Source organism: Rhipicephalus microplus, chromosome X (genome assembly GCF_043290135.1).
Source record: "Rhipicephalus microplus isolate Deutch F79 chromosome X, USDA_Rmic, whole genome shotgun sequence".
Classification (NCBI taxonomy): Eukaryota; Metazoa; Arthropoda; class Arachnida; order Ixodida; family Ixodidae; genus Rhipicephalus; species Rhipicephalus microplus.
In genome coordinates this window covers 352,942,403-352,963,944 of record NC_134710.1, presented here as the reverse complement: position 1 = coordinate 352,963,944, position 21,542 = coordinate 352,942,403, and the positions used below count along the sequence as shown (strand labels likewise).

General features: G+C 42.6%; 1 protein-coding gene across 1 annotated transcript; it reads right to left on the bottom strand.

The window, feature by feature from the left end:
- Positions 1-4,798: 4,798 nt before the first annotated feature.
- Positions 4,799-21,250, bottom strand: LOC119161146 (nose resistant to fluoxetine protein 6). Its single transcript, XM_037413498.2, has 15 exons — positions 20,489-21,250; positions 19,610-19,821; positions 16,421-16,532; positions 15,819-15,903; positions 15,404-15,492; positions 14,365-14,544; positions 13,766-13,859; positions 12,936-13,022; positions 11,973-12,138; positions 11,495-11,577; positions 9,789-9,911; positions 8,194-8,314; positions 7,631-7,820; positions 6,308-6,450; positions 4,799-5,133 (listed from the first exon to the last, which is right to left on the bottom strand). Exons 1-15 carry the CDS (start codon positions 21,105-21,107, stop codon positions 4,837-4,839), a joined length of 2,601 nt encoding a protein of 866 aa, XP_037269395.1. The 5' UTR covers positions 21,108-21,250; the 3' UTR covers positions 4,799-4,836.
- Positions 21,251-21,542: the final 292 nt, after the last annotated feature.

Below are 21,542 nucleotides of genomic sequence, written 5' to 3'. Positions count from 1 at the left end.
TATTTATATCTACCACTTACCGCTTGCAATGGGCATATTGGGGGGGGGGGGAGAGACTATCGTGTTTTCAACATTATCAGCAAGATGGTGCAAGGAGCATGCAGTGGCGCACTTCCTCATCTCCCACCATATTTTGCCTAGAAGAAAGGAGTGGGTGGTTGTAAAGCCCCTCAAAGCACACCCGCACGCTTCTAACTCACGGGTGGGAGCATCTTATGTCTTGGCTATCCTTAAGCTTTCGCCGGAACTACTCTGTGGTAGTTACCGGGCGTACAAAGGTCACCGCAATTTTTGCAGTCTCCGCTTGCGAAAAGACCGCGCTTTTCAGACACAGCGAAGTAACAACTGAGATACTTATTCGCGTTCATCTGTACCTGTGAGTACGTTTCGTGCATTTTTGTGCGTGAGAAACGCGGGGCACGTTTTGATCTGCTTGCCAATCTGCGCGTAACCTTTCAATTCGTTGCTATCACGTTCACTGCTTCACCTTTGTGGCAAAGCTGTGACTTTTTTGCCAACTCAACACGTGCCTCCCACAGGCGTGTTCGTAGGCGTATGTCCTCTTTTGGACAAGTTCCAAGGTATATATAAACTGGTAGCGTAACTTCCATAGAATCCCATGGATTCAATAGTCGGCTCTTTGCCACCGTCGTAGTTTACTTGGGGGGGGGGGGGGGGGTACAATTGAGAACATGAAAATAAACAATAAATTTTGACACCACAACCGGGAGCGGTAGTGACATTGTGCATTCGCCCTATGTCGCGCAAGCTTGATTTTTCCTTCATTGCTGACCTGCCATGTGTAGTGCTGCTCGTATCGCTTCTATCAAGTATTGCAAATAAATATAAGGACAGGTGGTCACCAGGGGCGCTCCCGTCATGGCTGCAACGTAGCTGTAATTGGATACGTCGTGAGCGCGGTGATATTGATTGAGAGACATCATAGCCGCAAGCTGATATCATTTTTCTTTCTGCACGCGTGTGTACATAGTCTGCGCGATAAAGCTGACAAATTAATCGTGCCGCTCGACGTGAGTACTGCTCCTCGGCAAGAGCGAACGTGTTGGGCGTACCCAATCTTCGCCACGGACGTCTGTAGATCAAAGAATTGGGCGCGTGAACTCGGATACAAACTCTGATTCTGAGAATGCCGGAGTTCAACTCGTGACTACGATTGTGCCGCTGTTACTGTCAAGCATTTGGTGCGGTGAACGCTACGTGGCAGCTTCTTTGCATATAAAATATTTGGTGAACTTACACTACTTGTGCAAGGCTGCAGCCATATAGGAGCTTGTGATAACCTAGCTTCTGGCAACTTTTAAGTTTGTCGTCAACTCACGTGCGTGGTCGACTTCGAAGTTAAGACCGCATCAGCTCTGTCATAATGTTTTTGTACAAACCAGCTGAGGCTTATTGACCATTACACTTAGCTGTCTTGTCTTAATTGATAAGGCTTCAATTAGAAGACATTTATTTCGGCCGCAATTGAGAAGGCCCTGATCAGTGTAGAGTTATTAAACGTAATTTTGATTAGCAAAATACTTACTGTCATCATATTTAGAGGGTAAGTAGCATAGTATTTTGTTGCGTGCTCATGAATAACGTAGCGTTAATTAGCATACCTCAGTTGGCTCATTGACTAACATGCTGTAGTTAGTCCGGATCTAGCTTTACATGACTTCATTAGCATGGTCTTTTCAAGATGTGACGTAAGTACCTCGGCCTTACTATAATTTGGCGTAATCAGCTCGGTTTTAGCATGTCATGGCCTAACTAGCCAAGTATACTGTCCAGCCAAAAAAACTTCCATTATATCCTCGGAGGGAATGATGATGAGTGGGGTGAAGCATAGGAGTGTTTTGTTGGTAAACCATGAATCGTCTGTCTGTCTGGCTGTTCATCCGTTCGTCCGTGCGCCTTTCTATCTGTCTATCTGTCCGTTCGTCTTTCCATCCACCCACACCTGCTGAGTGAATTATCAAACTATATAGGCGGTCACGTAACATGAACTAGGAGGGACAGACCCATGGCTTTAGGAGCTTCGCCCCTATATAGCTAATTAACCGGCCGCACGGGCTCGGGTGCTAGTGGGCGATGACAACAAAGACGATGTGCACCGCCCGAGCAGCGTACTAGAATTTACAGGCTGACCAAGGTGATGAACACGTGGCCTCGGGTTTAGCTGCGGTCGCGATGTTGTAAGACACTCGGTCGGTGCTGATGTCAATAGCCACCGAGCTGATTATTCTAAAACAGACTTATTGCAGGCAATAAAAGCTTCAAAATAAATTCAAGCTCCCCCTGCCTCTAAATATATCATCACAAAACGTTCCCTACATTTTTATTGCATGGGTGCACTTCTGCTCTAATTGGAACGACAAACAAATGAAAAACGATGCCTCTGGTTTGAAAAGCTGCCCAACTTAGTCGATCGTCCGTGACGCGATGACTCGTTCCATTGGAAGCAATGAAACGTAGTACGCTGAGGAGTGAATGTACTTTTTCGTACTGTTGGCTCGTTCATAAGGAGGTGTCGCCAGAGCTCGGGAAAATCCGTAGTTTCAGGAAACTTGGCCGAAACTCGGCTGATCCTGTATAGCACCCCTGACTTCTAAAACTTCAGAATTTGCTTTAACAATATTTCACTGCGCCTTGCTCACATTGTTTATACTACTCGATCAGCTACAGTATTGCTATCCAAATAGTCTATGCAATCGTACATTGAAACGATGTGCCATAAATTACCCGCCTCACTTAAAAATGCACACACATGTGCCTAACGCGTCAGCGTGTGTGGGCATCTGAAAACGGCATTAGCTGCTCCTAGGAGCCTTCTTGTGTTCTCCAATGAACGTGAAAAGTTGTCGGTCATATTGAACACAAATAAACAGCCAATGATGCCCGTTCATTAAACATATCATTTCAATATTGTGTTGATTTACATACGCAGAAAACAAACACTTCGCGAATTCGGGCTTTATGGTTGTCTCTCCCATTTTATTAACGCAATTCGCCACTTCTTTTTTTATTTTTTGATAGTGAGCCACAATTGTGAATTATTGTGTGTTAAACAAGACTAGCAGTAAAATGTATCCTAGATAACGCTAGAAATCTTTACTATCACCCAATTATGTGCTGCTTCCGTCTCTTTTGCCTCTTTCTTGTAATGTATTCATATTCTACTGTGTTAAACTTTTCCGTAATTTACGACAATTTTCTAAGGTATACATTCGCTTGTACAGTCTTACAACAAAATACTTTTTTACAGAAATAATTATCTGTTACGCAATACGAATATGTCTTCTCTTAGACAATATTGAGGAATTTACATGGGACTAAATGCATGAACGTAAGTGCACCTATATTGAGGTGCCCGTTAAAGGACACCAGGTGACATAAATCATTCCGAAGCCTCATACTCTGTGCCTATTTATCATCCTATGGTTTTGACAACTATAACCTCAGCTGTTATTTATTTAGACAGCACTGGGAGTGAGCTCTACATCAAAAAACAATGGAAGATTTTAATGCCAAGGCCTGACTTTTTTAGGTACATTAAGGTTGGGTACATTAAGGTTGATCGGTTTTTCTTACATCTAAAATCATGACACATATAATCTATTTGGGCAAGGAATGGCTCCGAAAAACTTGCGTGCTCCGATTTCGATGCGATATCGTCTAACGCGTATATACAACTATTTAGCGAAATATTGTAACTCAACGACATAGAAACAACTCAGCCAGTTTACACAAGAACAGATGACACAGTTTATTTACAAGTTATTTACAAAGCACTGCGCGCATTTGTTGTATGAACAAAATAAATAGGTTCGCATTTCACTCAAATGGCAGAATGCAATATGCTGATAATGTGAAAGTCTTGCGCGCTGTGCGAAGGTTTGTTAGTAAAAATAAATATTTAAGATGTTTTCATTCACGTACAAGTGCTTGCCCCTTTTTAGCGCATCAGCATTCTGTGGGTGAAAGTACGGCTATAGGCCGACCAGCCACTTCGCCTTTGATCCACATAGAGCCTTAGTAAATGCGGTAGCTTCACTAAAGCATTGTCATGTTTGTTGTTTTTGGCTTTTGATTCTTAAGCAGCAAGCACAGCATAATAGTGGCGCGAGATCCGTTTGATTAGTAGTGTGAACGTGAGTAACATCAAAGGGTCGAAGTTATTGTTTCTTGCCAAACAAAGCGACGCTACTGTCATTACAACCGGTTCCTTCCTAGATGCGACCACATATCAGTATGACGTTGCGAACGGAATTAACAAAAATTGAGAGAGAGTGGAAGATTGGAAGGCAGTAGGATGTGCCCATATAGCTCATTACATGCCACTAGCCCGTAGGCACAAGAGGAATTCATTGTTCAACCAACATGTGACGCAAACAATGATATCATCCCGCGTGAAAACTTTCCCGAGCGAAGCTTCCGCGTCGGGCAATTACGTGACACGTAATGAGTCGACTCGGTTCGGTTGCAGCCGTCACACATGGTCGCAGACGTCAGCGAAAACAATCAGCTTCAAAAACCGGTCGGGAATTTTTTTCCCTGGCGCGATTTTCACGCGGTAACGCTTTTCGAACGTGGCGTAATTCTTTCTCACATTAATGTGCTTGCCTGCGCGTGTAATGGCACTGAAGGCATAGGTTCGCCTACTCCTTTTTTTTTCTCAGAACGCTGAGGCCAGGATCAAATAGGGGGGGGGGGGGGGGGGCAATTGTACAGCAGCCGCGCGCACAAGCATCGGTTGCCGGAATATTGCCGCTTTTCGAGTAGATTGTCCACCACCAACGAGCTCACTTCGCTTTTGTTGGCGCGTGTTAAACATCACAGGCGGCAACTCTTCTCGGTACAGCAGCCGTCGCCGCAACTTCCTATAGACGGGGGCACAGTCCAGTAGTTCTTGATTGGGCCCTCTTCGATGAACCCGACGGGCAAGTCCCCGACGTTGTTGTTGCCGTTGTGATGAACGCCATTGGCCATTACGTCAGACCGCGTTGGTTCCTTTCGCCGCTCGCGCATGAACACCAGCTTATCCAAGTGTCCCGTTGGCGCGTCGCAGGCGATGAAGAGGAAATAGCTTAAGATGTAGCTCCACACCATGACAGCGAAGCATTGGGATACCTGCACAATTAGAGCTACAGTGAGCGTTGAATGGTGGCATGGAATTATTTCTCGTTGACATTTTCTTCCGATGACACCGGAAGGAAACGCTGAAGTTAATGCGTTTTCTACGCACATCACGCTGTATATATATATGGAAAGAAATCAACCAAATTTACGATGGTTGACCAGCTAAGTTTGCTCCTAAAGCTGCATTTTTCTGCAAACTACAGTGTTTTATAAAAAGACAATAAGTAAGCTTACTGTGAACTCAGGCTATGACTTGCAGTTGATCGAAAAACTGGTCAATAAAGAAGATGTATTACCACGCCTAAAAGCGCGTCATTGGTGAGAATTCATAAAAAGCCTCAAAACGTCGTTTCTTTTTTCGCTCTGCATATTTTGGCTAGTGTCTCTGATAACATGCAGTAGTTGTCCTTAATAGCCAGCACTTCAACAGCATGATGAACGCACAAAAGCCATGCCTGCATGAATTCTATGTATTCAGTGAAAGTGGCGTTGTGCAGTCAAGTGAGGCGTAGTCCCGAGCCCCAGTTCGGCTCAACACTTGTTTAAGCCAACTACGTTCAGGTAAAACCAGTTGCGCGTGGTTGCTTGTGCAGTACGGCACCATTCGAAGCCGGCAAACTTTTTTAGATATTGGGGAGCTGCATCTATATCCAGCTGTTCCTCTAATGTTTTTTTTATATTTTCTTTACGCCACCTAACAAGGTCTTTTGAGTTAAATTGCGTGGTGCAAGAATCATAAGTGTTGATGAGGATTTTCATCATAAATGAGAATCCTTGGTTGCTCACCTTACGATTGATAAATTCAAAACAACTGTACATATTCGCACATGCAGGCACCATGCACAGCTTGGGGGCTAACTTGGTACTATGTATTTTTGTTTTTAAGTTTTACTAAGCTACCCAACTTTGACGAGACTCCAGTAAATGATGAAAGTGTGCGTCTCTCGGCGTTGGTCGTCCGGCCAATTTTCTTAATTACAATGCTGCTGTTATCTACCACTGAAGTCATTCCGCGAAGCTAGCTCAATTGCAGAAACCACGTTATGAGGCTAAAACGTGACTGCGTCTTTAGCAAATATCAAGCGAGTTCACTAGTGATGATTGCATGTTGCTGATATTGCAACGCTAGACAAAGGCAGGCACAGTCAGTTCCCAGAAGACTCACCAGCGTGAAGTGCGAGAAGAAGATGCGTTCCCTGGCGATGTTGTACATGAGGATGAAGAACGGTGAGTGAATGAGATACACGCCGAAAGACAACCGGCTCAGCGGCACAAATCCATTCCAGGATAGAAAGCGGTTGACGAATCCTGCGTTCGTTCCAAGTGAAAAAAAAAAGTCAGAACACGCAATACAGTATAGAAAGTGAATAAAAACTCAACTTGTATTCCACTGTTCCTATTTATGATTCGGCATTGTTTACCTGGCTCCCATTAGTCCTTCAAAAAGTACATAGAAGCACCTTTTGAATATTGTAGTTCGGTGTAGTCTTAGAACTGTTAGTTTCTGGTTTGCTCGCCACTCTTGAGATTAAACACAAATTAGGGCTACGCTGTTTTTTTTTTCTTGGACACGAATGAATTATCGCGTATAGCCAACAGAGCCATTCCATGGGCGCCTAATTTGTCTTACAGAAAAATCTCAGAGACCTTTCACCCGGGCATCAATATGCTCATAAAACGAATAGCAAACATTTGGAGCGGGACCGTTTGTAAACATTTATGAGCTTCAAGACCTCGACAGGGACTAACTTATTCAAAATGTGCGTATGCAGCTCTTATTACCCTCAGTTCGGCGTCGAACACAATGTTTGCGAGGAAACGTGGTTATGAGGAGCCGTATCTGCAGCGGCACCTAAAGGGGCTAACTGTTTATGGCACATGGTTATCTGAGAGAACAGCAAAATATGATACCACCTTGTAACTATTTTACAAAAAATGTCCTCAGAAAACGACAACATCTTTAGTTATCGGAGCCAATATAGGAACAGAGAGCCTGCTTGAGATTGTTTCATGAAATGCATTTTAATCCCTTGATAATTACGAAGACATGCGTGCCGGGGGTAGCGAGTCTTGTCTTACCACATATATGACTGCTTTTAAAAATACAGGTTAACCATTCTTTGGAGATCATTGTACTTCCTTTGTAAACCTTTAGGAGGCGCGACTAAGAAAGTTAACACATATCTTGAAAAAAATTGCATATGTGGCAGTAGACCAAAACTGAAAAGTCAGCAACAGGTGTTATTTTTTATTTACTATATGGTATATATACCTAAACACGAAGTAAAACACCAACTTGCCAAATACCTCAGTCAGAAATAGGGAATGAATGCCACAGTAAAACATGAGAAGCACAGGTGCTGTTGTATAGTGTTTTCATCGCGTCTTTAAGGCTAATTTATTTCTTAAGTGTCACACCAACTTGCCCAGAGAAAAGCTGTGCTAAAACGCACACTTCTGGGTATTTAGCCTAATCATGTAAGCTTACCTCCTCTGCCTGTAGAGCAGGCGAAGACAAACCACGCCACACAGATAGACCACAAGATGCGGTCAGTGAAAGCGTAAAACACGCGCTTCGACTCCGCAGCCCGTTCACTGCTTCGGTACCACTCGATCTTCATGAACAGGCAGTACAGACCGCAGAATAAGCTGATGCACCACAGTGATGCCTGGATCATCTGCGTAGGAGCAAAGACGGAATCGGTCTCTGTAAGAAAACTGTGAAAGCTAATAAATTGGAGGTAAGGAACAAAGAAACAATGAAGACTCGGAGAAATTTTGATAATAAGGAGTATCATGTTTCCTGTCCCTCCAGTTGGCAACAAATGCTCTTTTTAGGAAAAACCTAAATGAGCAAGCTTATTTCATGTTTCCATATATGATACACCAACCGTGTTTCATTTTTGATACATTACCTCAAAGTTGTTAGTCTTGGTCATTGTTTCTGTGTTTCAGTAAGTAACTTTTCTCGTTTACTCAAAAACTATGAATCACAAACGAAAGCATCTTTACAGTGTTTTGAGATACCCTGCTAAACATGGTATGACTTACCTTTGAAATTTTCGCTTTTCCATATTTCTTGACGAGGAGGAATGTTAGGCATCCAGAGAAGTAGCAGACGCCGTGGTAGAATGGAAGCATGTAATAGTGGTTTAGCGTGTCCAGTACTGTGCTTTAAAGAAAAAAACAATAAAGTAATTATTGTAATGTTGAGTTGGCTCGTAGGGCTATATCATGACAAAACTGCAGGCAAAATTATTTTTTAACGAACAACATGCGCTACAAAATTATGGTAACGTGTGGGATAATTAAAGTGACATAATAAGGGTTTCCTTAAAAATTCACATAACAGTGCCACAAACGCAACTAGTCTATACTACTGAGGTCTGAATGTTTTAATATCCTAAGTACTTCGAGTTGCTCTGCGTCATTCAGGAGAATAGTGCCTCATCGCATCATCTGTTTAATACGTGATCCTTTGAGGAACAGATAAGAAAATGATCGCGTGCTAATAGATGGCGTCCCTTGGCACATTGTTATACAGAATGTTTCCCTGCTGCCCTCTCTTTTAAATTTTTATGTTCGTCCCCTTTTGTGAGACAATAGCAAAGTGAATCCCATCATGTAGAGGACTAGTGGCTAGGACAGCGCCACCCTTAATCTAAGTATACTACGCCGTAGAAAACGCTGACGGGAAAAAGACAAGGACAAGCGCAGACTATATACACTGAAGGTTCATTTACCCCGAATTGCATTTACATATGCCAACCAGGAAAAAAACAAGAAAAGAAAGTAGCATTTGAACGATTGTCAAACTTCATACACCCGAAACATGAGGCACAATGTACTACATTCATTACACACGTGCGTCATTCGCCAGATAATGAAACTCTTTATCTATAGGAGGGCCACCAATGGTTTGCTCACGCAGTTGTCAGGTTCCCGAGTCATTCTCTCTGCTTCAATAATCATGCGAGTGGTATCATCTTTGTGCCTATGCAGCACAACTGTATTTTCAATCAGCGCATGACAGCCGCAACTGCTGACATGCTCAGCCATGAATCCTTCATTGCCATTGCGAACATCACGTGCGAGCTTACGAATGCGCTCATTGAGGCACCACCCAGTCTGCCCGATGTAGGACGCACATTGGCTGTGGTTGACATGCGCTGTTTGAAAATACAGTTGTATTGCACAGACACAAAATTGATCACACTCGCCTGATTATTGAAGCAGAGAGAATGGCTCGGGAACCTGACAACCGTGTGAGCCCACCATCGGTTGCCCTCCTAGTTAAAGAGCTTCATCATCTGGCAAATGGCGCATGTGTGTAATGATTGTGATTTATTCGGCCTCATTTTTCGGGTGTATGAAGTGTGACGTTTCTTTTAATGCAACTTTCCTTTCTTTCTTTTTTTCTGGTTGTCACATATAAGCGCAATGCAGGATAAATAAACCTTCAGTTGATAGTCTTTACTTGTCCTTGTCTTCTTGCCGTCCGTGCTTTGTACCACGTAGTACACTTAGATCATGTATCACCAACTGTTTCAATCGTCCGCTTCAATTCCCCCCTTAAGCTACCACATTCAAAGAGCTTTCAGTATAACCTGAAATCCGGTGCTTGTCGCCAAAAGGCTAGCACTTACCTAAACTCACTTGCCACCGGCACAAGGAATGGTGTCATGTTGGTGCCGTATATCTGCCAGGCAGCGATGCCACAGGACACAAGTGACAACACACTAAAGATTAACGCAATCAGCCATTTTCTCCTGCAAATAGATGAAAAGAAATCGCTGATGCATTACGTGTAAAGGAGAGATGTGACTCAGGCAAATTATAGCAGAATAAACACGGGTATTTGGTTCAAGGTGAACATGCGAAAAAACAAAGCAGTACAAAAAACATTCTTTTTTTTTGCAGTTATTAATTGCATACAGAACCGCCATGCACGCAACATATGTAAGAACAGGTCAAATTGTCTGTGTTTTGAATATTGCGCGATTCCGCATTATCTTCAACGCCGGCGTTTGAATGATGGGCCGTATACCGCATGGAGCATTCACTACGACCTGTAATTCCATTGTTGGCGTTCTTGCTGACTGTTGCCTCTTTTTTGTGTTTTAGAAACATGCCTAAAATGTTTCCAATGTAGGAAACAGTTGGTTGACATTGTCAAAGCACCAAAAGCAGGAAACAGAAGTTCTTTCCAAAGCCTCATATGTGACTTCACTTCTGAACGCCGGCTTCTGCATCAACGGTAACCGCGTATAACGAAAAAATGAACATAGCTCTTTCGATATTAGGAAGTTTTATTACACGAGGTTAAGCTATAAGTCGCTCATCTAAGAGTTTTCATAAAATTGGCACTTCCTTGAAGCAAATTGAGTCAATCGAGGCAACTGATGCCACTAAAGTAAGCATTTCATATCAATTTATTCACAGACTACGCAGTCTGTTCAATAATTCAAGGGAGGTCACGAGGCAGTGTACCTGTAGTTGCACATAAGTTTGTGTTTATTCATCGAACGATGGTCAGCTACTCTCTTCATAATCACAAACTGCTGGGTTACCATCTAAGTTTATCTTCATCGTTTTCCAGGAATGTCACATACTTGGCCACGCTCACCGTACACAGTGACCCCACATCAACATGGATATCTTTCGTAACGGCTGCTCCCCAACCCACAAAGCCAATCACTCATCGTGTTCCAGTAGAATTTCCTAATGAATTCGAAATTTGTTTTTTTTTTCATGGGCCTACAGATTCTCCCTAACACTATGTTGACCCAAGTTGTCAGTTTTGAAGAACCAGACATACGCGTGCGTGTTTTCTTGACGTTTTCTTGCTCTTCGTACATCTGAAGCACTACAGCTTCAGCAGACTCAACAATTTGATGGTTTCTGAACTGTTGTTACATAATAATTATTGTTGAAAATTGCAAAATACAAGAAAAATACGGGTGGTTACTAGCAAGGTACCACTCCTAAGTAAAAATAATCATTCGGATAGACTTAAGCTGCCTCTTTCGTATTATCAATTGCATCAGATATATTGAATAAAGAAAAAAATTAACTGCAATTTTCCTGCTTGTTAAGCTGTCCGAAATTACCTATGCCTCTTGCACTTTTCCGAGATGATCTGAAGTCTTTTTAGGTTGGTACGAAAAACGGCCTGTCAACGTGCTTAGCATCCAATCTCACGCAATAAATGTAAGCCTCCTTTTTTAAACCATTATTTTTTTATTAGAGTCACCAAGAAAAATGTGACATTTATGGAACGTTTCTTGGCAGCCCACGCAATTAATGAAAATATTTATGCTTTCTGCCTACCGTATATGTAAAAAATACTTACGTTCTAAAGATCTGGATAATTATCAGCGCAACCAGGAAAAACTGGTAGTCTGCAGAGAGGTACCACAGGTGAGGCATGGTGGACTAGAAAGTCATAAAAACAAAAAAACACGTCATAATGGGTAGTAAAAGACACATGGTACAACAGCTGCAAAACTTTCAATAATTGATCTCATTTTAAGCCAATCAACAAATTTTTTTCACCATTACATGTGGGTGAGCCTGTGTGTATTGTAAACATGATAAGTAGCGTTAAGGATGATCTTGGCTGTACTTTACTTTTCCTAAAACTAGTTTGTGTTTGCCCGTTTTTTTTTTCTTCTTCACTTTTACTATAACTTTGATGCGTCTTCAGAAGTACATCTGAGATTTCTCAGAGAAAAGTGGTACTTCAGAAGATGAACCTGAAGTTTTGTGTATCACTCAACTTGACAAATCACATAAGCAAGCAGTAGCTTTGTGAAAACCTCCACACTCACCACTTCTGTGTCCGCCCTCCAGTTACGTAGCTGGAAGAGCAAGTCCCACCAGTGCTTGCGCATTTCGGCGTAGAATCTGATGTAGAATTCTTTCGAGTTGGGTCCCGTCGCAATCAGCGGCAGCAGGTACATGCACATGATCATGAAGAAGAGTGGCACGGTGGCCCTGCGAATGCAAGAGAATTGAACTTTGTTCGAAAAGTCAGTGCATCAAAACATCTGTGCATGAAAGCTTCCATCTTAAAGGCCGCAAGCAGTATTCGGGAAATCAAACTAATTTCGCTCACGCAATCACGCTACTGAAAGCAACTCCGTCAGACGCATTACTAATATTCTCATGTTAATTTATTTTGAGAGCCTTTTTTGCGCAAGCGGACACGCGAAATTTGGATTTTTTCTTCTGCATGAGTCGTCAATACTACTATCGACATTTCTTCTGAACGGTTTTTTTGTAATGATTGTTGAATAATAAAGGAAATATTAAGTAAACTGGACACCGATTAAGGTAGTTATTTATTGGTGATAGTCGTTATAGAACGTGCAGGTTGGCTTCACTTCACTGAAGTAAATGTTCAGCAAAATAAATGGGTTAAGACAAACTGCGTCATAACACAGTTGTGGGCATTTGTTCACTTCAAATGATCACTGATAACAATATTAGAGCGTTAAAATGAATTTATATGCTACTGGCGAAACCTCGTTGCTTTTTAGAGACATTTTAACAAAAAAAACGTTATAAATTATAGGGTTTTACATGCTAAAACTACAATGAAAATATGCGCTGCGCAATGAGGCAGGGCTTCGCAATTGCGGACCATAATTTGTTCTTTAATGCGCACTGACTTTTCCCATTAAAAAGGCGTCTATCATTCTGCCTCCATCGAAATGTGCCTGCCGCCACGGGCATTGAAGCAAAAAAAAAAAAAAACCGGAACTATATGCCACCTTTTTACTGTAACTCACCTTATGTATCTTCTGATGATTGCGACCACAGCTACGACAAATCGGTTGCGCTTTTGTTTGATGATTGTGTAGTATAATAAAAATCCACTGAAAAGCGAAAAACACAAGAATTGTATCAGTATGTCGTTCATGAATATATTGTGAGATATTTAGGGGCTTGGATTTCGAAATGAAGTAAAAAGAAGCGGGTGCGATATATCAAGACGAGACCCAACTAATGAATATCTTGAAATATTCCAAGAGTATGTAATGTAATGCTGTTAAATGTTTTTTTTACACCTTTAAAAGTGATTGCGTTCTAGCTTAGGTGTAACTAGCACTTCTCTCTTGTTTATGTCAGAAGCATATCATTGGGATTAGGGGCCCACTTACACAACAAGTGCTTCTATTCTGTTAATGTAATTGCTAGGGTAATTATAAAATATTATTCATTGGTCAATGAGGAAAATACTATATTGTGAGAAGTATTCATTAAGTGATGAGCCACCAAGTTTGTCAAGACTTGCAGGCTTTACAAGAAAATGAGTCACACGTCACTTACTAAAACCCACGTCGAGGCAACGTTACAAGAGAAGGTAATCTTCTAACGTTGCATTAAGCAATAGCATTGCCCCCTCCACGCCCCCCACCCTTCTAAAAAAAGTGCCATCTTGAACTTGTAGAGCCTGCATGAAAAATACCCCTTTATTTTAATGTTATAAGGTCTGGTTTTATCATACTCTTCATAGGACGGTGGAGGCCAAGGTTACACTTTACACTGTACTTTCTACTCCAGCAGGAGACCTGCTTGTTTTCTACCAGCTTAGTCTTAGTAATCATTTCAGGCTTACCTGAAAAAGAAGAAGCTGTCCACAGCCAAGTAGCCTGCTGTTACAATAAGTGTTTCCCAGCGCTCGAAGTAGTGAAGGGCATTCACAAGTCTTGCTGAAATAAAGGTAACCGCAGTACATTGTCAATAAAGTGTTTCAATGCCAGCTTTCATGTTCTTATCTATGGTGAAATAAACAATGCTTAGTCAAATTTGAATATGCTTATACGGTGCACTGCGAATGCCGACAGTAATTTCACCGCAACATTTCAGCAAGGTTACCACATGAAGTGCCTCTCGAGATGTTCCGCCATGCACAGCCCGGTCTGTGCACAAAAATGCACGCCCGGAACAGTTCCTCTCTTGTTCATCTCACTTCCCTATACTCCGCGAAAACAGTTCAGTGAAGCCTCACAGCATGCTATAACATAGAGATGATTAAATAACAAGGTTTGTAGTGCACAAATTCGTTTTTTGGATTATTCAGAACTTTAGAGCAAACTTGTTTCTTTTTACAGTTTGACCTACAGCTTCCTGAAAGTATACTTTATAAGCCAGAACGTTTGTTACAGAACATTCACCATTTCCTATAGTGACAATAAATGCCGCAAGGAGGCTTACTTATGTTTTCAGTGATGGTTCCGTAGGAATGCCCAAGACAAATCCAAAAGATGCTCAAGAAGCGGATGCCATGCATGAAGCGGTACGAGTAAGTTTCCGATTCCTTGTCCTTGTTGACGCTCAAAATGAGTCGTGTGTTTGACAAGGCTGAGAACGCCACAACGCTCCTGTATAGAAGAGCTGGAAGGAAAAATTTAAATTAAGTTAAAAGCTCCTTTCAATGAATACACAGTTTAATTTTTGGCAGTTGGAGAAATGCAAATAAAAATGATTACTAGGTATGCCATATTATAACTCATAGAATTTTTTTCAATCAACGTTATTTTCAACCACTAAGACCCTTTTAACCCCTGAACCATAAGGACGTCAAAGAAGCCCTTGATGCTCTCCCTTCGTCTTATAAGGCACATTCTGCGTTTGTAGGCTGCGTCACGTTCTTTGCGGAAAACAATATTTTCTCACAATAACCATTATTTCACAGCTAAGATAGAGCAAGTCGGTTGTTTTCTTTTATACCACTATTTCAACCAAATAATAATGAATGCGCATGTTTTCAAATAAAGCTCTCCGTAATATATATATAGTACGTGCGTGTGTGTGTGTGTGTGTGTGTGTCTGTAATGATAGATTGATATGTTGGGTTTAACGTCCCAAAACCACCATATGATTATGAGAGGCACCGTAGTGAAGGGCTACGGAAATTTCCACCACCTGGGGTTCGTTAACGTCCACCCAAATCTGAGCACACGGGTCTAGAGCGTTTCCGCCTCCATCGGAAATGCAGCCGCCGCAGCCGGGGATTCGATCTCGTGACCTGCGGGTCAGCAGCCGGTTACCTTAGCCACTAGACCAGTGCGGCGGGTGGTCTAGTGTGCATGTGTGTGTGTGTGTGTGTGTGTGTGTGTGTGTGTGTGCGTGCGCGTGCGTGCGCGCGTGTGTGTGTGTGTGTGTGTGTGTGTGTGTGTGTGTGTGTGTGTGTGTGTGTGTGTGTGTGTGTGTGTGTGTGTGTTATAATGCAAGACCGAAGATATTTTCTTACCATTCTTGGAACTCTTGTCCCAGTTTTCCGTCAGTAGCTCAAAACCCGTCGCTGCTACAATAACAGCTGCTAGGATAGCCAAATAACCACTGCAAATGAATGAGAACGATGTAAAAAAAGCCTCACATGTACTCATTCTAGACAAACTCTAACAGAAACCATATAGGAATATGCGTTTCTTAAGCTACAGTAAAACTAACATCCACTAAATTGTTCATATCTCTAGAACGTTTGTAAATCATTATTATTACATTGTCACCTAGGGGTTTTGTATACTGTCTGATGTGCACGATCAGGCAGGATCTCCTTCATCTTATGTATACAAACTTTATCACAATGTGCGTATTCTTAACTGCATAGACATAAAAGATGGAAAGTTTCAGCTAGCAAACCGAAGACACATGCATACACTTACATTATCCAGGCTTGTGCGTTGCTGATTCCTTCATCCTCGTTCGTCACGCAGTTCTTGACAACAATTTTTGCCACGTTTCCCATTACTGTAAAAAAAATTCCAAGAAAAACTATAAATAATAGCAGAACCGAGAATTTCTTCCGTGAATGCACACGCCACTCACGTTTAGCGTATGAAACGATCATTTTGGTTAACTTGCACTTGAAGCAATTTTTGTTGTAATAAAACACTACTCTTTTTCATATATATCTACCAGGTGGATTGTGATCTCAATGCCTGATTCAAAAAGCCAACGATTCAGTGCAATTACTTGCAACCTCAGCACAAACTTTTAAATGCAAAACATTGTGAGACAAGCGCTGTGCTCAAACTAAGTAATTGTTCAAACTAAGTCATATTTCTGACACCACCTTTCAGCCAGGCCAGAAGGCTGGCAACAAATATTTGGTATTAGGGGTAATGAATCAATTCAAGACGTTCCTCTATGCTCTATGTAATATACTTTCACTGTTGTCAGGACAAAATTCTGAATCACGTGTACTTCTTGGTCACCTCGGTACGCACACCCGCACACACAGTCATAGGAATACAGCTGTACGTACGTGTTTGTGCGATGTTGGTGAGGTCTTTCGCGTTGCATGAATTCACGAAGCATACGCCGAGACGAAGACCGGGCAGCCTCTTGTCCGTGACATAGGAAGTAAAGTTTTGGGTCTAATAATAAAAAAATGAAAGATATTTAATGAATAAGAAACACACTTAGGGCAATAAAACGACCACCATTACTTTTTTGCAGAGTAAAAAAGACACTCTTAACGTTGCCGCTGACCTGAAGTACACCCGATCGATTTCAAAGCGACACGACTCGCTAGGTCATTCTGCGTAAAACACGATTGTAAGGTAAATATAACTGGTAATGCATCGTTAAATAGCTCGCAGCGTTCCACCTCTGAAAGAACACATAATCGACCTCGCATGTTCCTCTTTCGCGATTAGCATTAAAAACCTGATGAAATAAAAATCCAGCTTATGGTTTGTAAACGGCTTCCGGAGTGCGGGTCGCTTGGACCAACTTATAGCAAACCCGAGTGGGATGCGCTCCTGCACCGCCCAGAACTTCAGGACCAAATCCTGGCCGTCCGGTGTGCCCGCAACTGGGCCATCAGGCTAGACCTGCCGGTCCCGACGTGGGAGTAGCCGGGTGACGCGCGGCAACCTCAGCGTCTGCACTGGACCATAATAAAGCTGTTCTCACTCACTCACTTACTCGTTTAGGCTAACCTAAGGATCACGTGTACGCTCCATCTTCTATAAAAATGCCCTCTACAGCACTGAAAACGTCGTGAACATGCTGTGTCGCTGTAGTTAGCGACACTTTGTCTACAGGAATTTTTCATCCCTTCAAGCTTTAATATTCACGGCACCTATGCCTTTTTTGTATAGCACTAGCGTTACGTGTTCAATATGCACGTATTGTAACAATGGAAAGCACTGTGGTCCTGCTGTTCATGTGTGGCATTGTCTGAATGCGACAAAAAAAGTGGTAGATTCATTTCGAAAACGTGGTTTGTCATACGGCACATAGTTTTATTATTTAGGGCATTCCTCCAACGTTGTCGAGAAGCTGCGCAAGAACCACTTAATGCATATTTCCTATGTTTATTTGTTCCTATACTATTGATCTAGTCGTTTCATATCTGGCATCTTAAAACCATTTTCTCATGTTAATTTTTGCTGAACACAGCTCAAACAAGTTTCGATTGCCACTCATTGCAAACATGACGGAAACAAATACATTGCTCACCGTCTATTGGCTCAAGTTCTGTGCTTTAATATGCAAAAAAATGTGTTTCCGCGATCATTTATTTGAAGTTGAATAACCGAGGCCCCTTTGAGAGAACCAGTTGAGCAAAATTCAAAGAAGTAGGGGGTTGAGATATTTGGTTTTCGAAGCCCGAAATTTACTCATCACTAGAAGAATTGGTAAGAAAAGAGCATGAAAATTACAAAACACGCTTTCAGCGTTCTCACTCGTTCCTATTTGCACATTTTTCTAGTAGGTATAGCTCACGAAAACGCAGTGCCTAACCCTAACATTTACCTCAAGTTGTTTTTTGAATCATCGGAAGCATGAGATGGAGTTGTGCTAATTGCACCTGCACTCCACACAACATACTATGCAAAGCGCGTTAGCAAGTGCAAAATTAGCCACAGCAAGCAATTATTGTTATCTATGCGGCTGATGACGAGGATCAGTGCATGACACATCCATTGATAGACTAAAGTGCTTCTTCCTGAGACAGAAATAGTTGGTTACAGACAAACTAAAAAAACATTTGGTCGTTCAGGTCAAATCTCATCCTTCTTACTGCTACAGCAGATAGGCAAAACCTTGCCTTTCTTGTAATCTAACTACCTGAAAGTGATGTGCTTAAGAAAGGTGAACAATAGCCAACGCACGTTGATTGCTCTAGAACGTTGTTTCTGAACCCCAATGTAATAATTATACTCAGAATGTTGATCTCACTCTGTTATTACGCAGATGAGCTACGGCTGTTATAGGTTCATTTGGTGAGAATATTTATGCTCCATTCGAACAGCCGTCAAGCACCCTATGGCGGAAGCGCCACGGCATGGGCCGTCGTGAAAACACATTTCTGTCAAATTTTCTCTCATGAGTTAGACGCCAGAAACGTTAAAGCATCCTCCATCGTCTCCGGTGCACATGAGCTATTTGTGCCGAGAAATTTCGAAGACCTGCTGCCTTATGAGAACTGACTTTGGGGACTTGCCAACAGTGAGATGAAATGGGGCTGTGATGGCTGTTAGAATCATATTGCTAAGAGATCGTGCCATACCTGTTAGTCTTTCGAGATCAACCAACCGTAAGTCCTCTCTATGATCATTAGTCGCCAGAATTCAGGTTATCACGCAAATTGAGCAACCTACCAGGCTCTATGCTGAGAACCTTTCGTTTTTTTTTTAGGAAAGTAGTTTTTCAGCAATTACGCCGTTATGTAGGCCTTCCCTGCAGCCTTCATTTAACTCCAGCAGACAGCAGTGCTTGACCATCGGCCACATAGTGTCTCCTGAAGTTAGCGATGGCAGCATCTGTGCCATGTCAGGCGTCCTGACTGTATAAAATCAGCACTGTGCTTTTCCAACGAAACTGCATGAGAGCTTCGCGACGCCAGTGGAGTCTGGGTTTAGTGTACAAAATACCATTGCAGTTTTGGGCCGCTGTTAGTCTTTTTAAAGACTTGTTGAAGCCAATTTCAGTTAAGGCTGAGTCGGCTGAGCATTCAACCTTCTAGTGTCATCATAATATTTTTCAAAGGTGTTAGACCAGAAATTGTGTTGCAAATATTTCAATAAGCCGGACGTGCTTTTATGAAAAAACCTTGCGGCAGCGAGCATACGCGGAGCTTCAAGGCGTCTTTTTAGGTGTCTGAAGGCACCTGCCAGGCTAAGGGCGTTTCTGCTCATCTTGATGAGGTTCTCAAGTGAACAGAAACCTCCTTTGACTAATGGCGCTGATGAGGATTCCTCTTCACTACCGAATATCTTACCGGTATGAACTCTACTTTTTAGTCTACATGCTAGCATTGTGGCTAAATATCGTGAGAGTTTTTCAGTTCCCCAGTGAACAACATGTGTCAGGTAGATATAAATATTATCTTACTTTATAATTAGCATACAGGAAATAGGAAGGAATGTTCTTGTTTCCTGCAGCATAAATAGAGAAAATACGAAAGAAGAGAAACCGTGCCATAAAAAGTAAGTATGCTCACCCTCCTGTGTGAGTAGAAAAATGCAGGCAGTATGTCACCGATGAATGAGTGATCGTCGCCGAGGGACACGTGAACGTTGCAGTACTGGCCACGCACTTTGACGTCGCCGTATTCGTCTTCCACGACAGTTTCGATGCACTCGTCGTAAGCGCCCAAGTCGGCCGTGGAAGCCTGGAGCATGCCGTTCGGGTACTTGGCCGTAGAGTCGATCACTGCATGTGTGCGTAGGTAAACAAACGTCCACTTAATGATGACTCAAATGGAAGATCTGTTGGATAATGTACTCGCACAACTCGAGGAGTTCTTACACAAAGTCGTGGCTAAATATACCCGTATGTAGGCTACATTTGATTTGCAGAAATAAAATGCGCTGCAATTTTAGCACTACATAGGATTTTGAACAAGGCCCCTCATGAGTGGTTATTGCTTTAATATAGCACATCGACGCAGGCCGCTGTCACATCTTGCTAAACCCACAAAGCTAAATTGTTCAGTTATGTAATGAAGGTTAGGCGCGTTAATAACGGCAAGAAATTGTATACTTGATATAGAGATTCCCTATTGTCGGGAGAATTTAGGCGCTTTGTTGGAGCCTTAATCAGAGAGGTAAACTGCGGTATAAAAGTCGAGCCGTGTAGGCTTCAGCGCTGGAAATGATAAAATACACCCCACCATGTCCAGCACTGGAGCAAGCACTCATAGTATGCAATATGTAGTTTCGCATCTCATAGCAATAATTTTATTTCGTGGTAAAATCTCAGCTAGCCGATAATCAGGCACTAACTAATTCTACGCACACTGTGTCTGCTCTGCTCAATATTCCAGCTGCCTTTAAGTACAGGTTATCTCAGTTGCGTGAACAAACCAGGTAACACTTACGTCTCATGGCCCATGGCTCGAGCTCCTGGATGGCGCGCATGAACTTCAACACGCCGAGGCTACATTCCGTCGATACTTCAGCTTGCAGTAGCTTCCTTGCGAGCCCGTTGCCCATAGTCGACATGAAATGCCTAATACCGGCTTTCAAGTCTTCAATAAACCTTGATTTTTGTGGTTCATGCATACCAGCAGCTGTTGAAGAAGGTTCTTCTGGACTTGTGTTCGATGAACTAGGGGTATAGGGGCTTGTCGCTGACATCTTGGCTTCCGTTCCCGTCGATTCAAAGAGACCTGTTGACCGTGCGAGCCTCGAAGAAGTAGCCGATGAGGCAGCGCGTTCATTTTCACTGGTTGAAATGCTAGTTCCCGTGGAAACAGCTGGTGAGTGTAAGCGCACGCTACTGCCCGGCGATTGGTGGAAAACTTCTTCAGTCCTGACAGAAGTATCGGGTACTGTTGGATTCCACGAGCTAAGCGCACTAGTCTGCTCAGCATTTGGAATGCCAGTTTGCGGAGCTATGGTAGCGCATTTCGCGGTATGCGTCGAGTAAGACAGAACAAGAAATAGTAGGCCACTGTAAACAGGTAGCCTAACTTGTCGAATTTTTCCGGATATCATCACCGCAAGCAAGTATGCCTGCAGTCGAATGTAATATCACAGTCCTAATCAGTTTTAGTAGGCTAACTAATACTTGTCTGAAGCGACACGCTCGACGAGAATTCAGAGGTTTTACAAAGTTTGGTGAAGAGACAGACAATACGCTCGAGCTTTCCAACGAAATTCCAGTGGCACACCCCGTTGGTTCACTGCCCTACTAGAATGAAGTGTCTTATCTAAATCGACATTGAAAACGAACACAGATGCTCCAGTCCCGGTAGTGAATCGATGAAACCACGTGAAGAGTATCGCACGCGTGTTTCGGCTACTAAAGTTTCCGCAGAGCCATACCCGGCAGTTATAACCGAACTGCTCCTCTCCCAATTTCGTTTTTCCCCCTCACACTTCTTCGCGTCACCACTCGCCCGTATGACGTCACTCATATGACGACGCTGC

Coding starts and splice junctions, on each gene's coding strand:
- LOC119161146 (XM_037413498.2), bottom strand. CDS start 21,107: ATGATATCCGGAAAAATTCGACAAGTTAGGCTACCTGTTTACAGTGGC. Junction 16,533..19,609: donor TTTTCTACTCACACAGGAGG/GTGAGCATACTT, acceptor TTTTATTATTAG/ACCCAAAACTTTACTTCCTA. Junction 11,578..11,972: donor GGAGGGCGGACACAGAAGTG/GTGAGTGTGGAG, acceptor ATGACTTTCTAG/TCCACCATGCCTCACCTGTG.